Source organism: Cydia splendana, chromosome 8, assembly GCF_910591565.1.
Source record: "Cydia splendana chromosome 8, ilCydSple1.2, whole genome shotgun sequence".
NCBI lineage: Eukaryota > Metazoa > Arthropoda > Insecta > Lepidoptera > Tortricidae > Cydia > Cydia splendana.
In genome coordinates this window covers 859,048-883,159 of record NC_085967.1, presented here as the reverse complement: position 1 = coordinate 883,159, position 24,112 = coordinate 859,048, and the positions used below count along the sequence as shown (strand labels likewise).

At 38.5% G+C, this 24,112-nt stretch overlaps 2 protein-coding genes and 1 non-coding gene across 3 annotated transcripts in view; all 3 read left to right on the top strand.

Moving 5' to 3' along the window:
• Positions 1-6,884, top strand: part of LOC134792601 (intermembrane lipid transfer protein Vps13D) — a 68,150-nt gene extending 61,266 nt beyond the window's left edge. Inside the window, exons 67-69 of the mRNA XM_063763832.1 lie at positions 141-325; positions 566-816; positions 1,157-6,884. Coding sequence (XP_063619902.1) covers positions 141-325; positions 566-816; positions 1,157-1,370 — 650 coding nt within the window. The 3' untranslated portion in view covers positions 1,371-6,884. The remainder of the gene's footprint in view (positions 1-140; positions 326-565; positions 817-1,156) is intronic.
• A 533-nt stretch (positions 6,885-7,417) lies between these two features.
• LOC134792600 (ester hydrolase C11orf54 homolog) lies at positions 7,418-13,612 on the top strand. The gene is made up of 8 exons (XM_063763831.1): positions 7,418-7,534; positions 7,830-7,909; positions 8,972-9,070; positions 10,215-10,390; positions 10,914-11,093; positions 11,399-11,495; positions 11,817-11,983; positions 12,842-13,612. Exons 2-8 carry the CDS (start codon positions 7,831-7,833, stop codon positions 13,013-13,015), a joined length of 972 nt encoding a protein of 323 aa, XP_063619901.1. The 5' UTR covers positions 7,418-7,534; position 7,830; the 3' UTR covers positions 13,016-13,612.
• A 3,819-nt stretch (positions 13,613-17,431) lies between these two features.
• Positions 17,432-17,513, top strand: Trnas-uga (transfer RNA serine (anticodon UGA)). Its single transcript has one exon. It is a non-coding gene; the product is annotated as a tRNA-Ser (tRNA).
• Positions 17,514-24,112: the final 6,599 nt, after the last annotated feature.

The following is a 24,112-nucleotide window of genomic DNA, read 5'->3' as shown; positions in this document are numbered from 1 at the left end:
GATTTGTAAAAATATTGGTTTGAAAAACCAGGATTCATTGCAATAGATATCAAGGCGGCGAAATTCAATTATATCTTTGTATTTTTATAACCTGTTTGTATTTATAATATAATATATATAATCTGTTATTGATTACACAGGTGGCATGACATCTCTCGTGAAGCACAGCTACGAAGGCGCCGCAGCTGAAGGCCTGCCGGGCCTGCTGGCCGGCGTGGGCAAGGGGCTCGTGGGCACCGTCACCAAGCCCGTCATCGGCGTGCTGGACCTCGCCGCCGAGACCGCCTCCGCGCTCCGGGACTCCGCGCGCCGCGCCGACAAGTGGGTTAGTGCCGTCATATAATCTTTATCATTCAATTTCATTGTTTAGAGTTTTATCATCTCCAAGTGACATTTCTAAACTTCCCAACGATGTTGGAAAAGGCATATCCTGGTCACGGCACCAAATTGTAAATGATCTACAATTATACTTCGTTTTTAGCATTAGAAATAGGGTAAACAATCTTGACGTGTCTTATTGTTATAAGCGCTTTTGAAAGGTTAAATTACTACATTTGATGTTTAGGTGCCAGGTCGAGCGCGCGAGCCGCGCTGCGCGGCCGGCCCGGGCGGTCTACTCCCTCGCTACGACGCGTCACAAGCGGCCGGCGCGGCGCTCCTACACCGACTGACGACAGACCCGGCCGAGGGTTTCCTCGCTTATCGTGTCGTCCGCGACACGCCGCATGATATACGAGCGTTACTGTCGACCACGCATCTACGGATATTCACGTGCAAGCACGCGCAGCCGCAGATCGTCATGGAGACGCACCTCAGGTAGGTTTAGAATCATATTAACAGATCATTTGAAAAGTCTATTTCCAACATTTTCGTACAATTGCGCTCAGTTTTTATATTTATTTGTTCAATATCAGAAATGATTGTGGTCTGTAGGCTTGGCTAGAGCGTCGCGACTGTATCTCGCGGGTGAGATAGACGACTAGTCTTTTTCTATCGCTCGCGAGATACTAGCTGTCGCGGTGCTCTCTTGCTAAGCCTACTGTTTTTACAACGTAACGTAGTATGCAGCATACGGCGTCAACCCGAGGGCAAGGCCCTACATTAATCGAGCTGGCGTCTATTGAAGTGTATAAACAAACCCGTTTTTGTCTTGCAGCAACCTGGTATCCTGCGCGGCGGTAACCATCGGCGGCGCGCACTTCGTGGAGCTCGGCGTGCGCGGCGGCGGCGGCGAGGCGCTGCGCCGCCCGCGCGTGCAGTGCGACTCGGCGGCGCTGGCCGCGTGGCTCGCCAGGCACGCCGCCTACGCGCGGAGGCTGCACACGGAGGCCAAGCACACGCTGCCGCCTGACCAACCCTTACTAACCTAAGACAACGTCGACATAATGATATTAAACGACTTTAATGTTTTATGGCCAAAATAACGGACTGACACCATAAAAGTTAGTATTTACGTGAAATAAAACGTAGAATTCTCCTTTCAATAAGAGACGTCGTTACGATAGAAATTACATTACTGTTTTTTAAATTACTTACGTGCGCGAAATATTGACTGACATCATAGTTAGGTACCTACTACTAGCTAAACTTGATAAGCCTTAGACACAACCTAAATATATGAAACACGAATACATGATGCCCTACGCTGACACTTGCTCCTTTTATTTCACGTAATCTGAACGTGTCAAGTGTAACATTTTGATACTTGTTTTTGAGAGAAATATAAAAAAATGAAATGACTACTTTGAAAGATAGATTTGATTTTAATATATAAACGACATTAATGTTTCATTAAATACATTACCTACACGCTCGAAAAATAACTGACACCATTTTACGTATTATCTCACTTATCCGTATTGACCTTAAATCCCTTTATAAGCGACTTGGCGAAAACTGTAAGGTTATTTTGTATCAAGACAAAACGTCAGTATTGACGCTACTGCCATCACAACTCACATCTATACAACGAGACATCACAGACCTATTAGATTATAAACTAGGCTAAAATCAATCTTAATCATATTTAGACATAAAGGCTAAAACCCTGTGGCACACGGAAAGCATGAAAGCGAACTGCCGATCCAATGTATGCCGATGTGGGAACGTCGTTCAATATCGATTAAGCCGTGTGCTGCAGTGGGCTTAAAACGTAGAACCCAGTATGTATTTTAGGATGAGGGATTGTATTTTTTATGAGATGCAGCCACAAATGCTGAAAAGTGCACGAGTGCGTCGTAATGTAAAAATCCGCGGTATATTCGTGCGTTGCAGTATGACGTATTTGTGAGGATCCTTACATTACAACGCAAAATTACTCGGTGTGCAGCGATATTTAATGCGAATTGCAAATAATGCATTTCCCCTGAAGAATACAGAAAGAATAATGAATAATACAGTTCATCAAATGTATTCATATCAATCATTTATGTAAATAAATTAGACGGGTATGTTTAAATATAGATAAATTAATACTATAACGCGTAAAGTATAAAACTGAAACAACTGACAGCTGTAGTAGATGGCGCCCTGGTTGTAATTGGTTTGTCAAACGTGTGTTTTAGTATTTTTTGTCTATTTTTAAAATTAGAGTGGACCTAGTGCCTACCTTTATGTAAATTGTTAATATATAACATTTGTAAAAAGTCTCGATGCAATATACTTTAGTGCCTATAGGGAACTAGATTATAGAACTTTGTATTATATTTGTATTTACTGATATATCGATGTGATAGGATAGCTGATTATTGAACAATGTCGTGACATGTTGAGAAGTAGGGTAAAATCATGCCAGACCCCTTAACCTCGTAAGCTCCACCGTACAGTTTCCCAATTTTTAATTAGAACCTTGTTGTACAGTAGATTAGGGTGACTTTCGTTTGTTTTAGTGTTTAGAACAATAAAACAAAAGAAATGCAACTTTATGTAGTTTTGGAAAGGTTCAAATTCGATTGAAACAGAATGTACATTGTAATGCACATTGGGCCTTACGAGGTTAAGGTACCTACAGCCACTGGTTTTTGTAGGAAAGACTCCAATTTAGATTTTTAAAAAAGAATACAGAGTTTACGACATTAGTGACTTTAAGTTTTGATTTTCAATTTCGTATCGAAATGCATTTTGGACGTTTTGTTTCAGATTCGACTCGAGACAATGTCAGGAGGTGACGTTATACGTATGGTTAACATGTGGATATAGTTTTGGTATCACAAATGACCAAACGACATGTCCTTTTGCAAAGCTTGACGTTTCGGCATTGACATAGCTACTTATAATAAAACTAGCTATATGGTAGCGACATCTCATGTCACTTTTTCGAGTCAAATAGGGACCCTGTTGATATGTTTAGTACGAAGTGGTATATGTATTACAAAATGTAGATATTTCAGTTACAACTGTACAGCTTTTCACGAAAACAATGCGTGATTTCATTGTATAAAACTGTGTATGTCGTGTTGTGAAATGCTAGTGTTAAAAACATGTAAAATCGGCATTTTCGAGACAAGAAAAAAATGTTCCGACACTAAGAGTCAAGCTTGTGTGCGAGATACGCACAGAGCAATATCATTGTAGAAGCGGTGTATAGTCTTAGTAAAACTCGTAGCGACGAGTTTGACATCTTAACTAGATAATGCTATAAGGCGCCATGTTTTGTCAGACTTTATACCCCTTCAGGGGCCCATTTCTCGAACGAACGGTATTAGTTTAATATTATTAGTGTATTTTATATATACATATATTTGGTACTTTGAGTGGGCTTAATATTCAAAGATTTGGTAAGTTTATTTGTAACACCCAATATAATAAGAACTTAGGTAGTCGAGTAAGGTGCCGACATCATGTCGGATAATAAGAAAAGGTCTCTTACTCGGCGTTTTTGTAAGCCCAGTGAGTCGGCCTAAAAGCCGAGGCAGTCTTGCGTTGCGGTAAGTAATTAACTGTTTCCAACTTAACCACTACGTGGGTCATACTGAAACTTTCTGGATTCTGATATATTATTTATTTATTATTTATTTAGAAATTTAATTCAGGCAACAAGGCCCATATTACAAATACCTTACAGACTAACATACATATGTATTTTATAAACTTAAAACTAAACACTATTTATTTATATATGCGACGACTTATTTTTTCTCAGTGGCCAGTCCAGGAATTTTCAGTATGCCCTAAGTATTAGTGTGCTGCCATGGTAACCCATACGACTTGACAGTTCATGAACTAATATTATTAGTCTAATACCGTTCGAGAAATGGCCCCCTGATGTGAATTCTTTGCAGATAAGTGACTTAATTGTTCGAATATTTTGAATAAAGAAAGAATTATATTTTGTGTAGGCGTGAAAGCAAAGATGGTAATGAGTAGAATTTTGGTTGATTGCCAACTATGAGACGGGAGCCTTGTTGCGGTTGACTTCCCTCGTTGGTTGCATGGAACATAGGCAAAGGAATACTTAGCGCCACTTGCACCATTCACTAACCCGGGGTTAAGCGGTTAAACCGTTAACCCAGTGTCAAATTGTACTTACTGGTAATCATGGTTACTCCAGGTTTAACCGGTTAACCCCGGATTAGTGAATGGTGCAAGTGGCCCTTAGACGAGTAAACTAGTGCAAAATATTATATTAGCCAAATTGACAGCTGAAGTAGATGATATTCGATAATCCATCACAGTTATAGTAAGGACGCAAGGCACGAAGAATTTCGTACATTGACACGCCATTTCCATCTCTATCGCACGCGCATATTTATTTCCCGCAAATGATGCCACGGGTCAATGCCACTGCGCGAGGGGGACAGCAATATAAGAAATGGCGTGTCAATGTATGAAATTCTTCGTGTTTAGCGTCCATACTTTGCCATAAAACAAATGGCAATGTACAGAGTGATATATTTGAGCTCTCGAAATTGAGGCTGCAATATATTGTACTATTTTACATGTCATAGTATTTCTTTATCCGTGGTTGGAGTATAAAGCGAAAAGCTTTAGGCTGTGATAAACAATGATTAACGCTCATTTATGTTTTGTTTATGTTTCGTTTCGTTGACCCGACGGAGGCAGCGCTTCATTTATATTTTATTATGTACTTCTAAATTATTTATTGGCTTTTTTCTCGACTTTATGTGCCTCTACTAGGGTGTAAGATGATTACAAAATGTAGCTATGGAGCTATGCTTTCTGTGGAATGGACAAAATAAGTATGTCAATTTTATTTAGCTTACAATTATAATTACTAACAGTGACACTTTTAAGTGCCCATCGGTCAGCCTTAATGTTTTTGCAATAAGGTTACGAATTGTCAGTTAATAGTGTGGACTATGCCCATTTACGTAAAGCTTCGAAATATTAAAAAGTACTAAAATGGCTTCATAGCTTTTAATAATATTTCTCTGTATTTATTTTCCAATTACGGTAATAACCTTGTACAGTCAGCAGCAGAAGTTGCTAAGCGAGCGAGGTGTTCAAAATTACCTTGGCACGCTCTTATTCTCTTAACAATAAAGTCGCGTCCATTTCATTTTGAACAGCTCGCCCGCTTAGCAACTTCTGCTGCTGACTGTACGTTTAGTTTTTAGTTTTTAGCGATACTTGTTATGGTTGTCTGAAATGGTAGAAAATTAGATTTGCGACAATACTAGAGGTACATTGTGTTGTAATCTGTATCATGCAATATATCTACATGTAGGTATCAGCACCAGAGTTAAGGTTAATACACAAATACTACAACAAGATTATTATGTAATGCCATTTTAAAAGTGTTCTTTTCGTATCGATATTTAAAGTACACAGCCAACTGCAGGATTCGCCTAAAAGTATCTTCAATGTATTTAGTTTAAATATCACTCTTTCGTTCATTTTTTACCTTTTTTTGCAATGAGTACTTTATGCAGCAGTGTGTGTATAACCGTAACTCATTTGCCTTTAATTATCTAAATAAATACGGACTTAATTTTCTACGTTTTCAGTACGTACCAAGCGCGTTCTTGTGTCTGTATATTTTCCTAGTCTTAGCGGCAGAGGGTATTTATTTACTTCTTATATTTTTAACTAGGTATATTGTTAATTTTAACGCTTGTTCGCACCGAAGGAACTGATATTTCCTACACACATACGGTCCAATGAAATATCACTGACTGATCATGTAATTATATCTTAAATTATGTATTATAATCAAATCGCTAGAAATATTTGTTGACAACTAATAAAATGAAACAACATTGTTAATCCCCAAAGATTCCATTTATCTATGTTTCACCTTACCCGGGCCACTGAGATTCGTGCGAAGATTCGTGAATTGTGCGAAAGTTTGCGGGCTGACAGTTTTTTTTTGTCAAACATCTTCGCGACGGGGTCAGCGAATGCGTTGTGATAGATTTATTGTGTGGTCGCAGAAATGTGGTCTATCCGAAGGCTCTAGGTTCATGCTTTATATGTGCGTCAAAAAACTTCTATAACTTGAAAATCCACGAATGTCTAGAAACATTCGCATGTTAATTCGCGAGTGTAGTATTTTAAAGGATGGTATTCCACCTATCCAATTTCTTTGTCCAATATGTCTGTGTCTCACATTTTACTTAATAAGAGAGTGGGATGCAATGACATTGGACAAATAAATTTGACAGGTGGAATACCACCCTTACACACGCAGGCATATTTAAACGTATGTACCAGCTCCTTTTGTGCGAACAAGCTTATATGTTCAAACCTACAGTTCGAACACGATAAAATGGTGTTCACTTCTAGCTTCGTGTTCAAACTGTAAACCTACCTCGTTGCCAAAGTTTGGTTCAGAACCGCTGGTTGTTTGCATCGTACACGCTTATTTATTGAATGGTTGTAAGTTTATTTATAAGTTGATAACAATAAACTCAATCCTTGAACAAGCGTTTTAATGTTCCCATACTTACACTTGACCTTATCGCTGATAACATTTATCACTATTTACTTATGTAGATGTTGTGATTTAAGTACCTTCACACATTACATAATAGTTATCTATCCAAATACCTACTCAAGAGCGTGATTAAACACGTAACTGCTATTAAATATTATTTTTTGTTTATTCTTGTATTTATATACTTTTATAAACTTTTTAATTAAAACTATATTTATGCTTTGGGTGACAGCGGCGCCGGCCATCTACTTCAGCGGAATGATGTCAGACTCCCACCTCGTTTTGTGATACTGATGCCTACTATATTGGTGTCAGAGGAACACGTAGATTAATATCAAATCATTACGCCCTTGGTACTTTTACCAAACGTATTGCACCGTCATATCGTCTTACTCGTTGACAAAAGTCGTCCACTAACATAATATATCGTAAACCTTATCACGAAGACATTAAGGTCTATCAACAATTAATTTTATTAAGAGTGTTGCAGTAACAGATAACAGAGATCTGCGCCCGCGCTCTGTCACAAACCTCCCGGCCGTCGCCACGCGCAGTCGCGTGAAGCAATAATAAATATAACTGATAAATCAAGCCAGAGGTCACCAAATCTACAGTCACCCGTCAACACCGGCTTGTAACGTATGTATTTATATATCAAGTATATTTTTTTAAAGGGTCAGTGAACTTAACCTACAACTGTGTCAAATTACCTAGTTTAAAATGCAAGTAAGATTAGTGGTTACGTTTTTCGCTCTTGTCAATGGAGCGGCCTTGAACGGCCGTGACACAAGGTGAGTCTGTAATGAATATAATGATATTACCAATATTGAATAATATTACGGCTATTATATTAAAATTGGAGTAGGTACCTTTTGGTTTTCCTTATTGATTTATGTTTTGCCTAAAGACGTTGAAAATGGTTGTGGTATTTCAGCATGACGTCCGTAGACTACTCAAAGGTTCCGATCCTGGAGAAGGCTCTTCATAAGCCGCCTTTGGAGGAGATTGTCGACGGTAAGTTCATATAAAAAATAAAATAAGTAGGTAGACAATGTACCTAATTGTCCTAATATTTAGATATCAGGCGATAAATAAATAAAAATGTTTATTTCATTATTAAAATAACACATTTAAACTAATTAAAAACTAGTGATGTACCGACTATTGATTTGGCCGACTAGCCGACTAGCCGACTAATCGGCGCTCGAATGGCCGATTAGTCGGCCGACTAGTCAACTAGTCGGCCAGATCATTAGTTTCGTTTAAGTTCGGTTCAGATCACTTATCACAATCGTTTTTTTCCCTGCGTCGCACTGTTCTGTTCATCTTATTATAGTAACGCTAAAAAATAAAATAAAATAAATAAATAAATCCTAAGGCTATTCATACGACAACCGGACAAGAAAGCGACCACACGGTCAATAATTCGAACAAAAGTTTTCGTAAGCGCCCTAAATAGGAATTTGGGTAAAATAGGTAAGTTTATGGTAAATATTTGCTGTGTATTTCTTTTTGCCCTGATTGTATATCACTTATAAAGTGCCGAACAATCGGCCATTTTTGCCGACTAGTCGCCGACTAATCGCCGACTACAAATGAGGCCGGATAGTCGGCTTTCCCGACTAGTCGGTACATCCTTATTAAAAACTAAACTTAAATATAAATATGAACTAAATAAGTATAAAATAAGTTGCCAACTGAAGCCCGTCCCGGGCTGCCCCCGACGCAAAGGTGCCCATCACGCTCGCTTCGTTGCCGCATTGGATTGCGATGGACAACCTTTGCATCAGGAAAACCGAGCGGGGGTCAAGATAGATTAAAAATTCTACCGTAGTGTATCTACACTACGGTAGAATTTTCTATCCCATGCTATAAATATATAGACATTGCCCTTAGTGAAGTTTCCAATTTACTTACATGTCTGGAGGTTAAAAGCAGTGTAGGTTATTATGGTTGCTAGATCCTACTAGCGTAAGACAAAGAGAGTATGATCATCTCTGTCATGTTTGAAATGAGACAGTCCTTTGGCCGTCATTATCTATTTAATGCTGACTGTACCTCCTGTTTTTTTTTCAGTACTGTCCCGCGCTCTCAAGTCCAACTTCGAGTCGGTGGCCGTGTCGGCGGAGGTCAGCCCCGACCTCAGACAGGAGCCTTACGGTCTCACCTCGCCAGGTACCAAAGCTCACTGACATAAGTAAAAGTATGACCGTACATGCATGTTACTTAATGAACACAAAAATGCACTAGCTCACTAAAGTTCGTTTTTTTAAGCATTAGAAATTAGGTAAACAATCTTGATGTGTCTTTTAATTGAAAAACACATTTTAAAAATAAGTTACGGCAAATATGTAACAATTATGAATCTAATAAGATCATTTATATTCTTCTGCTTTCATAAGTAATAGTATCTGAATTTTAAAAAGCGTTTTTCAATTAAAAGACATGACAAGATCGCTTACCTTCTCGCAAGTTCTTTCTAATGCTAAAAAAAACGAACTATAGCATATTCCACGTATTAGTAAAACTAAAAGTTAAAGTATTGACAGTCATGCTTGACTGTTTTTCAACTGTTTGGAGTCCGTAATGTCGACAGCCGGCTGGCCTTCTACCATCTTCACGAACAACCTTCCCCTGGTGGTCCATGACAGCTCCCTATCTTCAAGAAATGATAAAATAGGCTCTTAAATGCTCGGAATCGTACGATACTGGAGTTGTAAACGAAACGTCCATACTAATTATGTCGAATAACGTTAGACTGACGACCTAAATGTTTGCTTGACACAAGTAGATAATTGTTGTAATGTAAATAGTTATTTAAAATAAAGTGTAAGAGAGTTGATAACTAACCCATGGAATTATTTTTATCGTATCTGCTCATTGTTTACTAAATAATACCATTCTGAGATTTCTGATAACTGGCGTTAATGGTAGAGCCGAGTAGGTATGTAAATATTATTTTCTGATTATATAATTATCGTTGCGTAATATATAAGTATAATAAATATGATATACTCTCTCGTTAAGATGTACGTGATATACTCTGAGAAGAGCGACGATTTCTATCTAATTGAAGGTCGACCCTCTTCCGATAGCCAATATGTTTTAAGTTGATATTTCCGACCAAAGATTCTTTGATTGTTCCCATTAGGTGACTTTATTAAACCTCTTCTACAGTACGAGTGGGTACATTTCCATCTCCACCACTCAGATGGTTGGTTTGAGTTCGAATCTCGCCTCAGCCTAGGTTCTTTGCTCCCGTACATACCAGTCAGGAAAGTTGCAAAACTTGCTAAGAGACAGATGGGCAATGTTCCAGGTCTATGTGGCAACGAGAAGCTGATAGAGCTCGGCGGGCCCCCGTACCTCGTGCCTTTAGTGCAGCGTGACAAGGTCTACGACCTAGCTGACCTGGCCAAACAGCAGCGCCGGGACCCAGCCTTCCTGGCCGGTGCTGGCGCGGGACCGTGGCCCTACATCGGGGTTAATTGTGAGGTGAGGACTCTAGTGACAGTAGAGCAGGGGCCTACAAATTAGAGACAAGGTCTACGACCTACCTGAACTGACCAAACAGCAGTGCCGGCACCCGGCCTTCCTGGCCGGTTAGTGTTCTAATGTTGAGGAGAAACCTGCATATGCACAGAGAGACAAATAAACCAACAGTCGTAAACAACGAGGCGCGCATGCCAGTTGGGGTATGCAATGAACTGTTATATGAAACATAAGCCTTCTTTTTTATTACCTTGCGTCAACATATACCTATATTGTATAAAGTCAGTGCGGTTATTATCTTAGGCTGGTAACCGACGTTGATAGTATCATTCGGGGGAGTTAGCACTCTGCCAAAACGTTCAGGAAAAATATAAAAATCAGAGTAATTGTATGTGTCTAAACGATGATTTTCTGTCCGTTATGGTAAAAGTTTTAGAAGCCAGCAATGATCGTATAGTGTGCCAGTAGAAACAAATGAAAATATAAACAATACATATATCTTAATACAAATAACGTGATGTTGCAGGGTATAATCAATCTGTCCATCCGCAATGGCTCCGTAGATCAAGGCACGAGGATAGTTTCCGTCCATCCTGTGGGGGCAGCCAAGGGCAGCAGCGGCTACCAGCAGAGGAGGCTCCCCAACAATGAAACCAGGACTGCACTCCTGGGCAACTACCTCCTGTCAGATGGAAGCCCCGGCAAGGTACGTGACTAAAGAGTTGTGTAAGACTTGCTTTGGCAACGTATGTAGCCGCAGCCGTTGCTAAGGCCAGCAGTGGCTACCTATATATACTCCTCAACGATGAGATTACTACGATATTGATCTATTTGCCGTGAGAGGCAGCCAGGGCCGGAATAATCATGTCGAGGCTCTTAGGCAATGCAATTCTCGCCCATTTTTTCTCAAGCTCATCTGTTTTTAATTTATGAAACACTTTCAATTTCTTTTGTACACATGCGGCATTTACCTAATGGTCTTGACTGACTTTATCTATCTTGACGTTGCAGGTCATAAAAGTGGTGGCAAAGAAACGTATTGGACAGGCCAACTTTATCACCTCAATCCGTGAGGCTCTTAAGCAGCACTACGGGGACAAAGTCGTTGGTAAGTCACATTTTCCATGACATAACAAATAGGACAAAGGTTCTTTTTAAGGACTGTAAACTGGTATAGCTGGGTTATAAATGGAACATAGGTAGCTTGGTTATTTTTTGAATACACAAGCCCATTAACCTTCGTTCAAGAGCTGACGTGCAACTTTCATTTATTATATAGTCTCGCCTGTATTGGTAAGCCCTTATATTATGTATCTACATATCTAGTGACGAATTCATTTCTAATATCACTTTTTAAAAATCTATCTATCATGAAAAACTTAAGATTTATTTAGAAACCATTGTTTTGACACGTCATTCCTTTCATCAGGCCTCGGCGGCATGTTCCTTCTCCGCGCGGGCAAGGTGAAGCACCACGTAATGCCAGATTTCTCCAAGAGTCCCCTATGTTCCGACTCCGACGTGGACAACTGGCTGCACTACTTCGAGATGCGGGCCCCCATCACTCACGTAGGGACCATGGTTACTGGGGACTTGGTACGTACACAGTACCTACACACAGACATACATAGCTACATAAATACATTCAAGCCGGTCTACGCAGATTACTTTCAAATATACCGTTTTTCCCTGGCCATCAGTTTTCGGCCATACGAGTACATTAATATGCGGCGGCTGCCTTTACTCGTGTCATGGGACGCACGCAGGTGTGGAAGAAATCTAATATAAACCAGGCTAAATTGCGTTAAAGCGATGGACTAAATACTGGGCTATGGAATACAAAAACCGGACGCCTGCCTAATAAAACGGTAGGTAAGGTTAGATGGGGTAAGAGAAAGATCGGGGCAAGAGAAACACTTGTAGGGAATCCTCATACTGTTTCTCTTGTCCCTTAGTAAAATAAACTATGGATCTCCTAGCCCACATGACTTTATCCAATTTTATTTCCGGCAGACGGTGACTCCTAAAAAGATGGAGCCATCTTGTTATTACAATTTTACCTAACTGTTGTCTAGCAGCTAATTTGCTTGGAATATCTAGTAGTAGTAGTAGTAAAACACTTTATTGTACAAAAATCAAAACAGGAAAAATAACATTCGTCATTAGTACAAAGGCGAACTTATCCCTTCAAGGGATCTCTTCCAGTTAACCTTTGAGCAATTGAGGGAGAATTGGAGACGGTAGACATCCGTACTGTACCAACAGCGTAAATAAAAGAAAAAGAAAAGAATAATAATAATAAAAACGAAAATTTCTTAGTTACTTATAATGTTAGCAGCTTACCTACAACAAATATATATAAATATATATATATATATCTAGTTCTTTAAGATTGCCACAATCTTTATCGTCACTGCATAATTTGTAACTTTACAAATGTTTGTCCGTGTACAGGACCTGGACCTGCGCGTGCAGCACTTCCACGGCTGGGGCCCGCACGGCGACGGCGGTCACTACCACTACGACACCACGCCCGACACTGTCGAGTATGAGGGCTACTTCACCGTCGCTTCCAGCGTTCTGCGCATTGACGCGCCTACCGTCACTCACAACATGGGCCGCGACTAAACATACGCCACTATACTATCCGCAAACCAAACTTACGACTGAGGTCATACTCGTATTGACTAATTATGACTTCAGGCCGAAGGTTGTCGCGTTTCGGCGGTTCCGGGGCAATGGGGCCGAATTCTACGCCGGGTCACACGACGGAGCCACGCTGTTACGTCGTCGCCCAAATCGAACTAACGAAAATACATTGAATGATTTGTCTAAACTTGATAAGGTTAGCGGAGTAGTATTTTTCCTGTTGCCGCTCGATTCTTCTCTACTTCATATAAAAGTAAAAACTGGACAAGTGCGAGTCGGACTCGCCCACCGAGGGTTCCGTACTTTTTAGGATTTGTTGTTATAGCGGCAACAGAAATACATCATCTGTGAAAATTTCAACTGTCTAGCTATCACGGTTCGTGAGATACAGCCTGGTGACAGACGGACGGACGGACGGACAGCGGAGTCTTAGTAATAGGGCCCCGTTTTACCCTTTGAGTACGGAACCCTAAAAAAATACCTTCTAAAATAGTAATTATCTTGTTGTACGTATACCTACTAATTAAGTTTTATGATTTTGTTTTTATAATATATTTTGATATTTATTATGTGAAATGATGGTTTTAATTTTAGTTCCTTTAAAATCTGTAGGGGGTCGGTAGGGGTGGGGGGTTGGCCTCATATCTCGTTAATCACACCGCAGATCATACCTACAGCAAAGTCAATAAAACTGTGCAATCCCCGTGTCTTCAAATAAAGTCCCCTTGTTTACTCCTCGGTCATATTACTGGGAGCTGCCGAAATTAAACCTGCCCCTCGCTACTTGCCTCTTGACTCTCTTGAGCCAAGTTCGAGTGTTTGAGTCACTGGAATATAAGGATACTCGTACCTACATTGTGGGGCTAGAACGAGCGGTAGAGCAGTTATTCGCGCGAGAATAGTCGTTATTTTTTAAATACGAATTACAAATTACACGATTACCTACATTACAGATCTTTATGGGTAAAAACAAATTTTACACTGTTGTTTGTCAAAAATGTTTTCGACTTTCGCGCGTTATTGACGGGTCACAGTAGTTTCTTATATTTGGTTTCATATATGTATGATTTATTAACCTCATAACAAAGTTATATTATATTATACTAGCGACCCGCCCCGGCTTCGCACGGGTTAACAAATTATACACCTAAACCTTCCTCAAGAATCACTCTATTGATAGAAGAAAACCGCATGAAAATCCGTTCAGTAGTTTTTGAGTTTATCGCGAACATACAAACAGACAGACGCGGCGGAGGACTTTGTTTTATAAGGTGTATAGTGATAGTGATGATAGTAGTAGTAGTAGTAGTAGTAGTAGTAGTAGTAGTAATCACTTTATTGTACACAGCAGAGGTTTACATAATATTTACAGAAATAAAGGTACAAAGGCGAACTTATCTCTGTAAGGGATCTCTTCCAGCTAACCTTCGAGTAGATGAGGGGAGAATTCAAATAGTGATTGACATTTCAATAAAAAATATAATAAAAGCACTTTAAGTATTTTTTCACTACACCAGCTCGGAAAGGCTTACTTTGCACTTCAAAAACTGATAGCAAAGTTGCATTTTATTCACATGTGAGGCAAAGTAATCAAATGCAAATTTTGAGTTGTTTTCTTATGTTTGCTGGTAGAATTGACTTTTAAATGATGATTTTGGATATCAAATATTTAATAACATTCATTTGGATTTGATTTGGTTTGATTTTGTTTAATATTTTACATTTAATATTTGCCTCGGGTTGGTGTGGTGAAAAATTTTGTTTCACTCGGGGGTAAATTTTGTTTAACCCTCGTGCTTTGAAACCCTCGCAACGCTCAAGATTCCATTTTTCGAACCACTCGCTACGCTCGTGGTTCAATTTTGGAATCTTTCGCTTGCTCGGGTATCAATATTAGCACGGGCCGGTAAAACAACAACTTTGCCCCCTTGTAAAACAAATAACTATTTCTGGCCTATTTGTCTCGTACGTATGCCCCTATGTTCCTAACAACATTTTTTTCGTAAAAACAAGCTAAATTGATTTTAAGTAATAAACATGTACAATAATCATTCTCAATTCGCATTACTCGTATTACTTTCACATTAATTCCGCACAAAAACTCCATTTTAGTTTTAATTATTTTCATGCGCTTGTTAAAAACGCCTGAGCAAAGCGACAAAAGGTAAAGCGAGGGCGCGGGATCAGGCGCTCGAGCGTTGCATTTGCTCACAAAGGCTGAGCTGAACATTATGCACACACGAGAGTCGCGAGCCTACTCGCTACTATAGACTTAGTTTTTCTCACAATCAACTCGTTTATTTCCAATTTACACTCTTGTGAGTCAAACTAACATTAAATTAATACACACGCTGGCAAAACTAATACGCACGCAAATCCAAAAACTTTAAAATACACTTTTTTACATTCAATTTCATCGAAAAAGTAGGTCCCTGTACACTGTATTTAAGTATTCAATATTCTTAACGAAAGTAAGTAGAAAAAAGCGACCATTTTACAAGTTTGCATTTAAACATCGTTTGCTATTCATAATATTCGGGTGCCACTTAGGACCCATTGCGTTTGTAACATTAATATGTTATATTTCTCATATTATTATCCTCCGTGTGCCATGCTACATAATATAAAGTTATTAAAAAAATACATTGGTAGGGGTGCAATGCTCTTCACGCTCCACCGCGTTCGTTTCACACGTTTCGGAGCTGAATGGCAAATGCTAGCGCCGCCCGTGCCGAGCTCGTTCACTTGTTCACTATTGTCTTGTTTGGGATATTTGTGCATATCGCTTGCATACGGAATTCGAGATGAAATAGGAATTGGGGATGGCTGTTGAAAAGGACATGAAAGCACTCTTGATGATAGCTATGCGAGGTATGTATGTGGTGTTTGAAATGCTGACATGAAACAGATAGAGTACGGCATCTTCACCACTTAGGTAGATGATTAGCGGTCCTCAACTATGCGTTTCTCCAGAATCGTCCTGCCACGCCCCGCTAACCACAGAGAAATATAAGTAAAGAAAGAGTGGTAACTCCATACATCAGTTTTCTTACCAAAACGCGAGTTATTTCGTAGGCGACATCTAGCGTCAAATAGCGGATTGTATCAGTACCTACTGCTAGTTGACAATAGGCTAAACAGTGATGGAATGAACTGTCGCCTGCGGTCTTTCCGGACCAAAGCGGACCGGACCGGACCAAAGTGTGTTTGTCTGTTTACCTGCTAAACTACGTTACTAGGTCTGTTGTCGCAGCTGCGTATACCTACGTCGAATGTACCGAGAGGTTATTAATAAGCATAATTTACAATAGATTGTGTGTAAAGTGCCCTACGTGTGTCTGTAGTAAAACTAGTATAATAAAATAATGAACGTAATTATATTTATGTAAGAGGACTTTACGAAATTGTCTAGAGTAGGACCAAGCTAAGTTTTCATGCAAATAATAGGATTAGCGTAGAACCGGGGGTGAGAGGTGTAGATACAGACACATTATGAATTGATTAATTAATTAAGTGGTATATTCACACAAGCTTCTCTCCGACAACTCATACCCGAGTTAATACTCAGCAGTGACCGAATATGCAATGTCAGACCGGCGGTTTTGGAATAAAATTGACTTGAAATTTGTCATTATCAAAGTCCTCAATGTTCAGTTTCATTACATCTAAATCTAAACTAAACTCTCGAACACCTTCAAGAAAAGAGCGTATTAGGCACTCCTATATTAAAGGCAGGGTAACGCACTTGCAACCCCTCTAGTGTTGCAGGTGTGTTCATGGGAGACGGTGATTGTTTACCATCAGTTCATTCGTCTGCTTGTTTACCTACTATATCATAAACAACAAAAAAACCAAACATATGACCAAGATTCGATTAGGTACCTAAGTAGTATGTCATTGCAGTCTCCGAGTTGTGTCCAATTGATATGCGCAAAAGAGGGTTATAGCCTGTTCTAGTTCTTTTATTTTTGTAAATAGCGGACTACAATTCTAATTTGAAATCTCTCAACCAAGAAACCAAAACCTTAATAAATAAAACTCATAGTTACAACGTAAAACAGCAAATAAATGACGACAACATTCGTACTGAATCCAATTAATTTTAATACAAATACCATTTATTTATTCAGCTCTACGAGTATGTTATCAGCTTATGACGTCGATTATCATACAGCAGCGCTATTCATGAACAACATTAGCCAAATAGTACGTGTGTAATCTAATGACCACTATAAACTCAGACCTTCGATTACGTATAAACGCTACGGGTCATAAGATCAAGTTATAATAGTAATACACTTGACCCGATATTCGATAGATTTGTCAATAGCCTAGCTGTTATAGTGACGTCATGGGCGGTAGGAAGTGACTTGCTATTTCGACGGCACCGCCACAGCTGAGGTGTCCGAGTGGTTAAGGAGTTGGACTTGAAATCCAATGGGTTATACCCGCGCAGGTTCGAATCCTGTCCTCAGCGATTCCTTTTTATTTTTTTTCTGAGCATCCAGTGATAGGGTGAGATATCGTGAGTTGTACCAATACAATACGCATTTATAATTTTTTTATAAAAACATACTTAAATCACTTGAAAAAATTGCTTCTTGCGGACAATCTTATTAGAATATTAAGTATTTAGGTCAAAAACTTTTTAGTATGACGAGTTATAAGCTTATAAGTCTTTCCAGTAGATCAGTAGTAGGTAGTTTATTTTATAAACGGAATATGAAGACGCTGGTTTCTCCGAAAGTTTTTGACCCACTTACTATTTTAAAAAACTATTTCAACGACAAAAGATCCACAAAAAGCCATATTATAAAATTTCAAACTGTATAATATAAGGAAAACACAGAATGAAACCAGTTAAAATGCCAACGTTCTAGGAATGATTGAGAAAAATTCTACAGTTATGAATCAGATTCCAAGAAGTTAGTTTACGTGGTACCTAGCTGTGTTTTTAAGTACAGGTGCTAAAGGGGTGATTTTAATTTTGTTGTATATTTATTTTATAATATAAGCGAAATTTCACCCTTTATCCTAAAAGGTCCTCTGAGTGAGGCTGAGTTACAATTGTTACAAAAACGTATAGGTAAAGGGATAAGTTTTTATTTAGTATTTATTCCACTCATAATGAGGAGTTCATCATCAAAAAAATTGGGTCTATAATGACAGTTGATATTTGATATTTATTGAAATAAAATTTTACAGCATTACAGCTAAGGAGCGCCAATGCGCTGTAAAATTAAGTAAGTAATAAAAAAGCTATAGGTACTAAAATTATAAGATAAATATGACAGTAATTTGATTCCACAGTTGAATTTGCCAATCTATTGCCTAAATATCATGACATTTCTGAGATTGTCAACTTGTCAAGCCAAAACGATCGTATCAAAATCAGTGCAAATGAACGATTTAGAATCGTCCTGCTAATTAATATCTTCTGTGGTTTAGAAACTTGAACTGTAAAGTGTGAAGTTATGTGGCGCACCGGTTTTCGGCAAAAACTTAATTCATTCGTCAATTAATTTTAACTATAATTTAATACGTGTTTATACTTATCTTATCCAAAGTTATCGAAATGCATAGCTCACTAATTGTTGTTACATTTTAAAACTGAAGAATCCTGTTTGTTTTACATAAAATAATGGTATAAGATCAACTTCTGTAGTTCATATCAGACGACGCCAAAAACGCCTAGTAATAACCTAGTTGTCTGTTGTCCTCGAGCTAACACTGCATTTGCCAAATCAATTCCATTCTTCCTACACTACACCACATCCTACAATCTATGTCTATAAGTAGTAGAGTATCCAAGTTATGTAGGTACCTCTGATGACTGCTCTTGCTCTACCTTGAAATTGAAAACTCAAAAAAGGGCTTCTTTCTCAGTTTTACTGCTGGTTGAAAAGTGAGCAATCTTCAGGTTATGAATCCACGGTTTTCGTGTTCGAATAAGAAAATGTGCGTTCATGTTGTAAGCAAGCAATCTTGGTGCAAAATACTTCATCCTTATTTTTATAAGCCTTAGTTAAGTATATTCCAACGTGTTAATTTATTACTCTCTGAAAACTTTCGGTGTTGTTGACCTCTTTTTTTGTACGAAATGTTTTACAATTTTTCTCAAACTCTACAAGCTGAAAGCTACTTTCGAAGAGTGCAAACACAGTCTAAATCGGTTTATGCGGAGTTTTACAACAGTAAACTTTTCAGATTTAGCAAAATGTGCTTAAAGTGAATGGTATAAGGTTGAGATTTGTTTGTAAAGGTGAAGTGGGTTAAGTAGGCGGTATTTTTCGCGGTAAGGCGACGTAAGCTCGGTGACTGTTTCAGTGGGGTCGCGCATAATTAAGATGAGCTTTGTGTTGCGGTTAAAAAAACGTTTTGTTTTATTTGTAATGGCTGTAATCAGAGAGAAAACGTATTTTTTGGAGGGTCCGCTTTTAATTAATTTTTGATAGATTTTTTGCAGTCATTTTAATACTCGAAGACTAAAGGACTGACCAAGACTTTGCTATTTAATGAAAAATTACGGGCTATTTAAATCAGGTACCAAGTGGTGAAAAGTGGGAGCAAAATGTATTAAATACAATGGTTTCCTTTAGAGAAAAGTTCATTTTACATTTTATGTTTGTTTTGAAACATTCTTTACTATGTTTATAAATAAGAGAAAAAAAGGTACCTATACGAATTCCTGAATGTGGGTAGCAGTAATAAATCTCTTCTCTTCTCTCTTCAATATATGTACCTACTAGGGTGACTGCTATAGTAAAGTTATTGGCAACTACATTCAGCTTGTTTCCTTGTGATTTATTAGGAGTGGCCAATTACTATGTATATAGAACAGTAGTAGCAGTCGCCCTATTAACTATATTGTATTGCATGTCAGGAATTAAATTGCAGAGTAGGTAGACAGACAGGCAGACATTATTTGAATAAAATAATAAAATAAACGACACTTAAAAAATTTAATAACTCTAATAAATGATACTTGCACGGCCTACATACAGTCTAGCTTTAGTTGCACTTGTCGGGGAATCCCCGAGTGTTGATTTGGCAAATTGGCAGGTTAACGACCCGTCGCATACAGATATTGTGTAATATTATTAATATAATAATATTATTAATTATAATTTAACTTCATATGACATGTTTTACCTATCACGAAACAATGACGTTTCGGATATTTGGGATGCGGCGTGCGCAGACCCGCCTGCCCTTTTGATACTTTAATGAGATGTATGGAGTACACCGGGCGGATGCTGCCCTTACCTGTGTTGGGACACACGCATAGGCAGAACCCACCAGGGTGGACGATTGAGAGTTAATGTACCTACCTATGTATGGTTCGGCCTTAAGTCAGCAGTGAGCATCGCATGTTGAATGTAGGTTGTATGACTTGTACGGCACGTGTTAAAACTGCTGCGCTCGCGCAAATATCAGTAAATGTATTTATATTCCAAATACTTACATTGATTGACCAATTTAGACACTAGAATGACTACCCAATCATCCTACTTATAAAACTACAAAACGGATACGAATCAGTTCCCTTTAATTGTGTAACAGGCACCCGAGAAACCTAGATCGTACGGTAGTACCTATCTCGAAATAAAACTGTTTACAAAATCAAAGGAAATTTCGCTAAGAGTAAATTGACATCCCCCGACCCACTTTGTTACTTTGAGGTGGAACTGGTGGAAGCCATGAATTTACTAGCTTTATTCAAGTACCAATGTCAAAAGGTTGGGCTCAACCGCATCACATTTCCCATTAAGAACAAAAAGCCTTTTACAGTGAAACACTATCCGAGGAAACTTGGTAATTAATGGATATTTGACTTGTTCTAGTTCGAGCATCGAACTTATACAGAACTTGTAGGAAAATCGTTAAGAAAAACACGCTAAATGTGAGTTGGTTTTGCTTGCTAATTAACGGATAATCTCATTAGGTTTAACTTTTTAACCGCTACCGACTACGAAGTTTGGCGCTTTTTGTTTCGTTCGATTAAAAAAAAAAAACAAATTCAATTGGGTTTTCTAATAAGTAATACCATTCATTTTTTCTATTCAATTGGTCTAAGTATATATGAAGAAGTGGCTCTGTGAGTTGAAGACCTCTTGAACCACCATGGCCCAGACATTTTGAAAAAAATCCAAAAACTGATTCAACAATATCGAACCTGCTTACAAAATTTCACGAAAATCTGTCAAGAAATGCGACCTGTAGAGAAGTACTGCCGGACATACCTAGCTACGAAAATCGTATCGTCACGTCAAAATAGGCGTGACGAATATGTGCTTTGTCTGCTAGTTTTTATGAAGAATAGAAGCGTGAGTGGACGTATGTTTCCCGGAGCACGTCCTAGGGCGGGCGGGGATTGATCGATAGGCGGGGTAGAGTTCACGGAAACAAGTAATGCATCTTTTTAGAGGGATCTGCTGATAAAATTTAAAATTAAGAACTTCCGCGCAAAAAGAAGGGTGTTATAAGTTTGGAAGGTGTTACATGGACACCCATGTGTGCTGAAGCTGTGGCGACTTAGATCCCAAACGGATGAATCGATTTGAAGCGATTTTTAATCAAAAGGAAGGGTTGTGTCTATTTTTAGTGGAAATAAGACTTATTTTAATTAAAATTTATACAGGTTCAAAAAATATTGGAAATAAAAAAATAAAGCGTAATTTTTCCCTTTACCCACTTTTTGTTAAAGTGTTATATCCTCGATCTTTTATATTCAATGAGTCTTATATGCGATACGGAAGCTAATTTAGTTGTTACGGCTATATACCACGTGTCCCAAAATTCAACAAAAAAAAAATGAAAATCGACACCCCTAGTGGTATTTTTAACGACCATGTCTAAATTTTTTTTTCTATTTTGTTTATTATTTTTCACGAGTAGTCATGAGCAGGTCTATCTTCTGGTGCCAGCTTATCGTTGAATTTTGGGACACGTTGTATATCATTTACTTACTATATATTATAATCATACTATATAACTTACTTCTAATTACTCTGGCATCGTCTTGTACTTGAAACTCAGATCATGTTCCACGTGATAGGATTTCCAACTCAAACAAACGATATTGAATCCGCCTTGATGCGGCAAAAACTTTTGAGCATCGGTTATTGCGTTGTAAGCCCCTCGTGGGCGTTTAGCGGTGTCGACAGGGGTCAAGTTAATGGTGAACTATTATTGGGATTTCTTTGAAATAAATCGCATTTCATTCAAAATTTGACTCAAAGTATTATTTTATTGTAAAAAAGTAAACTGAAAACTAAACTATATACATACATATAATCACGCCTATTTCCCGGAGGGGTAGGCAGAGACCACGGATTTCCACTTGCTACGATCCTGACATACCTCTTTCGCTTTCTTCACTTTCATAACATACACGCTCGCCGATTTAGGGTCCTCTTGACCTAACCTTTCTTCAGGATTTCCCCGATCAGATCAGAAAAAGTCAGCTGAGGTCTACCCCTTTCACCTCCAACTTCTACTTCTCCCTTATACACTCTCTTTGTTAGCCTTCTTTCACTCATTCTTTCCACGTGTCCAAACCAGAATGTCTCAACATACCTTTCTCAATTTTTGTCACTAGGTACATCTTCATCTTATCACACTGTTCCTAATTATATCTTGTAATCTCACACCACACACACTTCTTAACGCTCTCATTTCCACTGCATTCACTTGGTTCACAAACTAAAACTAATAGAGCATGATTTATTTTACTCCTACGGATGCCGTCGGTCGGTAAAAAATAGACCTAAGCCCCGCTTCCAGCACAGAGGGCCTACCTACTAGTCTCAGATCCATTTTTTACCGTCCAAGGATTTAAGTTTAGCCTTTCATATTCATGACAATGTTGTGGTATGGGCCAAACGTAACCCCCTTATTTATTATAAAACTTAGCAAACCTTTGTTTAAATATTGTCTCGTTCTAACTAGATCAAAAGACACAATAACGGATTGGCTTAACTTGAAAAATCGCTTTCAAGAGTAGCAATTTTGACATGGTAGATAATATTTTGGAAGCTTAATGTACACACTAACACAAACAAAAAAGAAAGAACCTCAGAACACGAGTTTCGTAGGTGTTTAGTTTGTTGTTCGAATGATCCCAAAGATGACGTCATTCTCGACGCAAACTAGGTAACGGTAGTACTTATTAGCTGGAGCCTACATATAAGAGCATGTCATAACTACATCATCACTATAAACGATTGGTAACGTAAATAGCAACTAACAGAAGCTAAGTGACTTCAGTGACATTTGTACAGTTTGGTACAAAAGTAATCTTACGCAAGGTTCGAGCTCGCTAGCTCGGAAGCACAATAGTGTATTGATGAGTATTGCCTTCGTATTTATTCCCTTCGTATCATAAAATAACAAAAATATTTATAATTTATTCAGCAAACCGCAGATTGTTCACAATTCCTCCCATACACATTTAACAAAACCACTTTTATACACAATGCTTCATGTACGGAGCGACCGCGGCCGCAACTCGATCGTACGAGTGGCTTATTTATTATTTTATTCATGTTCCAATATAATATATCCGCTTGTTTTGGGCTTGGGTAGGTATTTTTGACGTGTAGTCTGATTCGCTACTTTCGATGCTGACTGTACATACATACATTACAAGCTTCTGTTATCTATAAAGATCAATACCTATTAATTGATAGGTACATACCTATACCACGTTGTCATTAGGGAATGCGGTACCGGTACTGTTCCTAGAACCGGGACTGACATTTCCGGTACTGGGAAAGAACCGGGATTTCCCGGTACTACGGTACTTTTCGGTACTGAGTACCGTAAAACGGGGTGAAAAGACACGATTTTCAACTTCAAGGACGATTTTCGCCAACAATCCAAATGATAAAAGTAAAAATTTTGATAACATTTTTTGAGTCTTGGTTAGTTCTTCAATTTTGCATTTGTTAAATAAATTTTTACCTACCCAATTCAGAGAAAATCAAAGAAAACTACCTGTTTTCTCCATACCCTTAAAACGGGGTCGATAGACACAAGAAAGGGGTGAATAGAAATATTAAGTTTTAGTTGTCA

Bases quoted from the DNA above. Each gene is read 5' to 3' on its own strand.
- LOC134792600 (XM_063763831.1), top strand. From the start codon at position 7,831: ATGACGTCCGTAGACTACTCAAAGGTTCCGATCCTGGAGAAGGCTCTT. The intron at 11,094-11,398 runs GTACGTGACTAA...TTGACGTTGCAG, and splicing joins CAGATGGAAGCCCCGGCAAG to GTCATAAAAGTGGTGGCAAA. The intron at 11,496-11,816 runs GTAAGTCACATT...TCCTTTCATCAG, and splicing joins CTACGGGGACAAAGTCGTTG to GCCTCGGCGGCATGTTCCTT.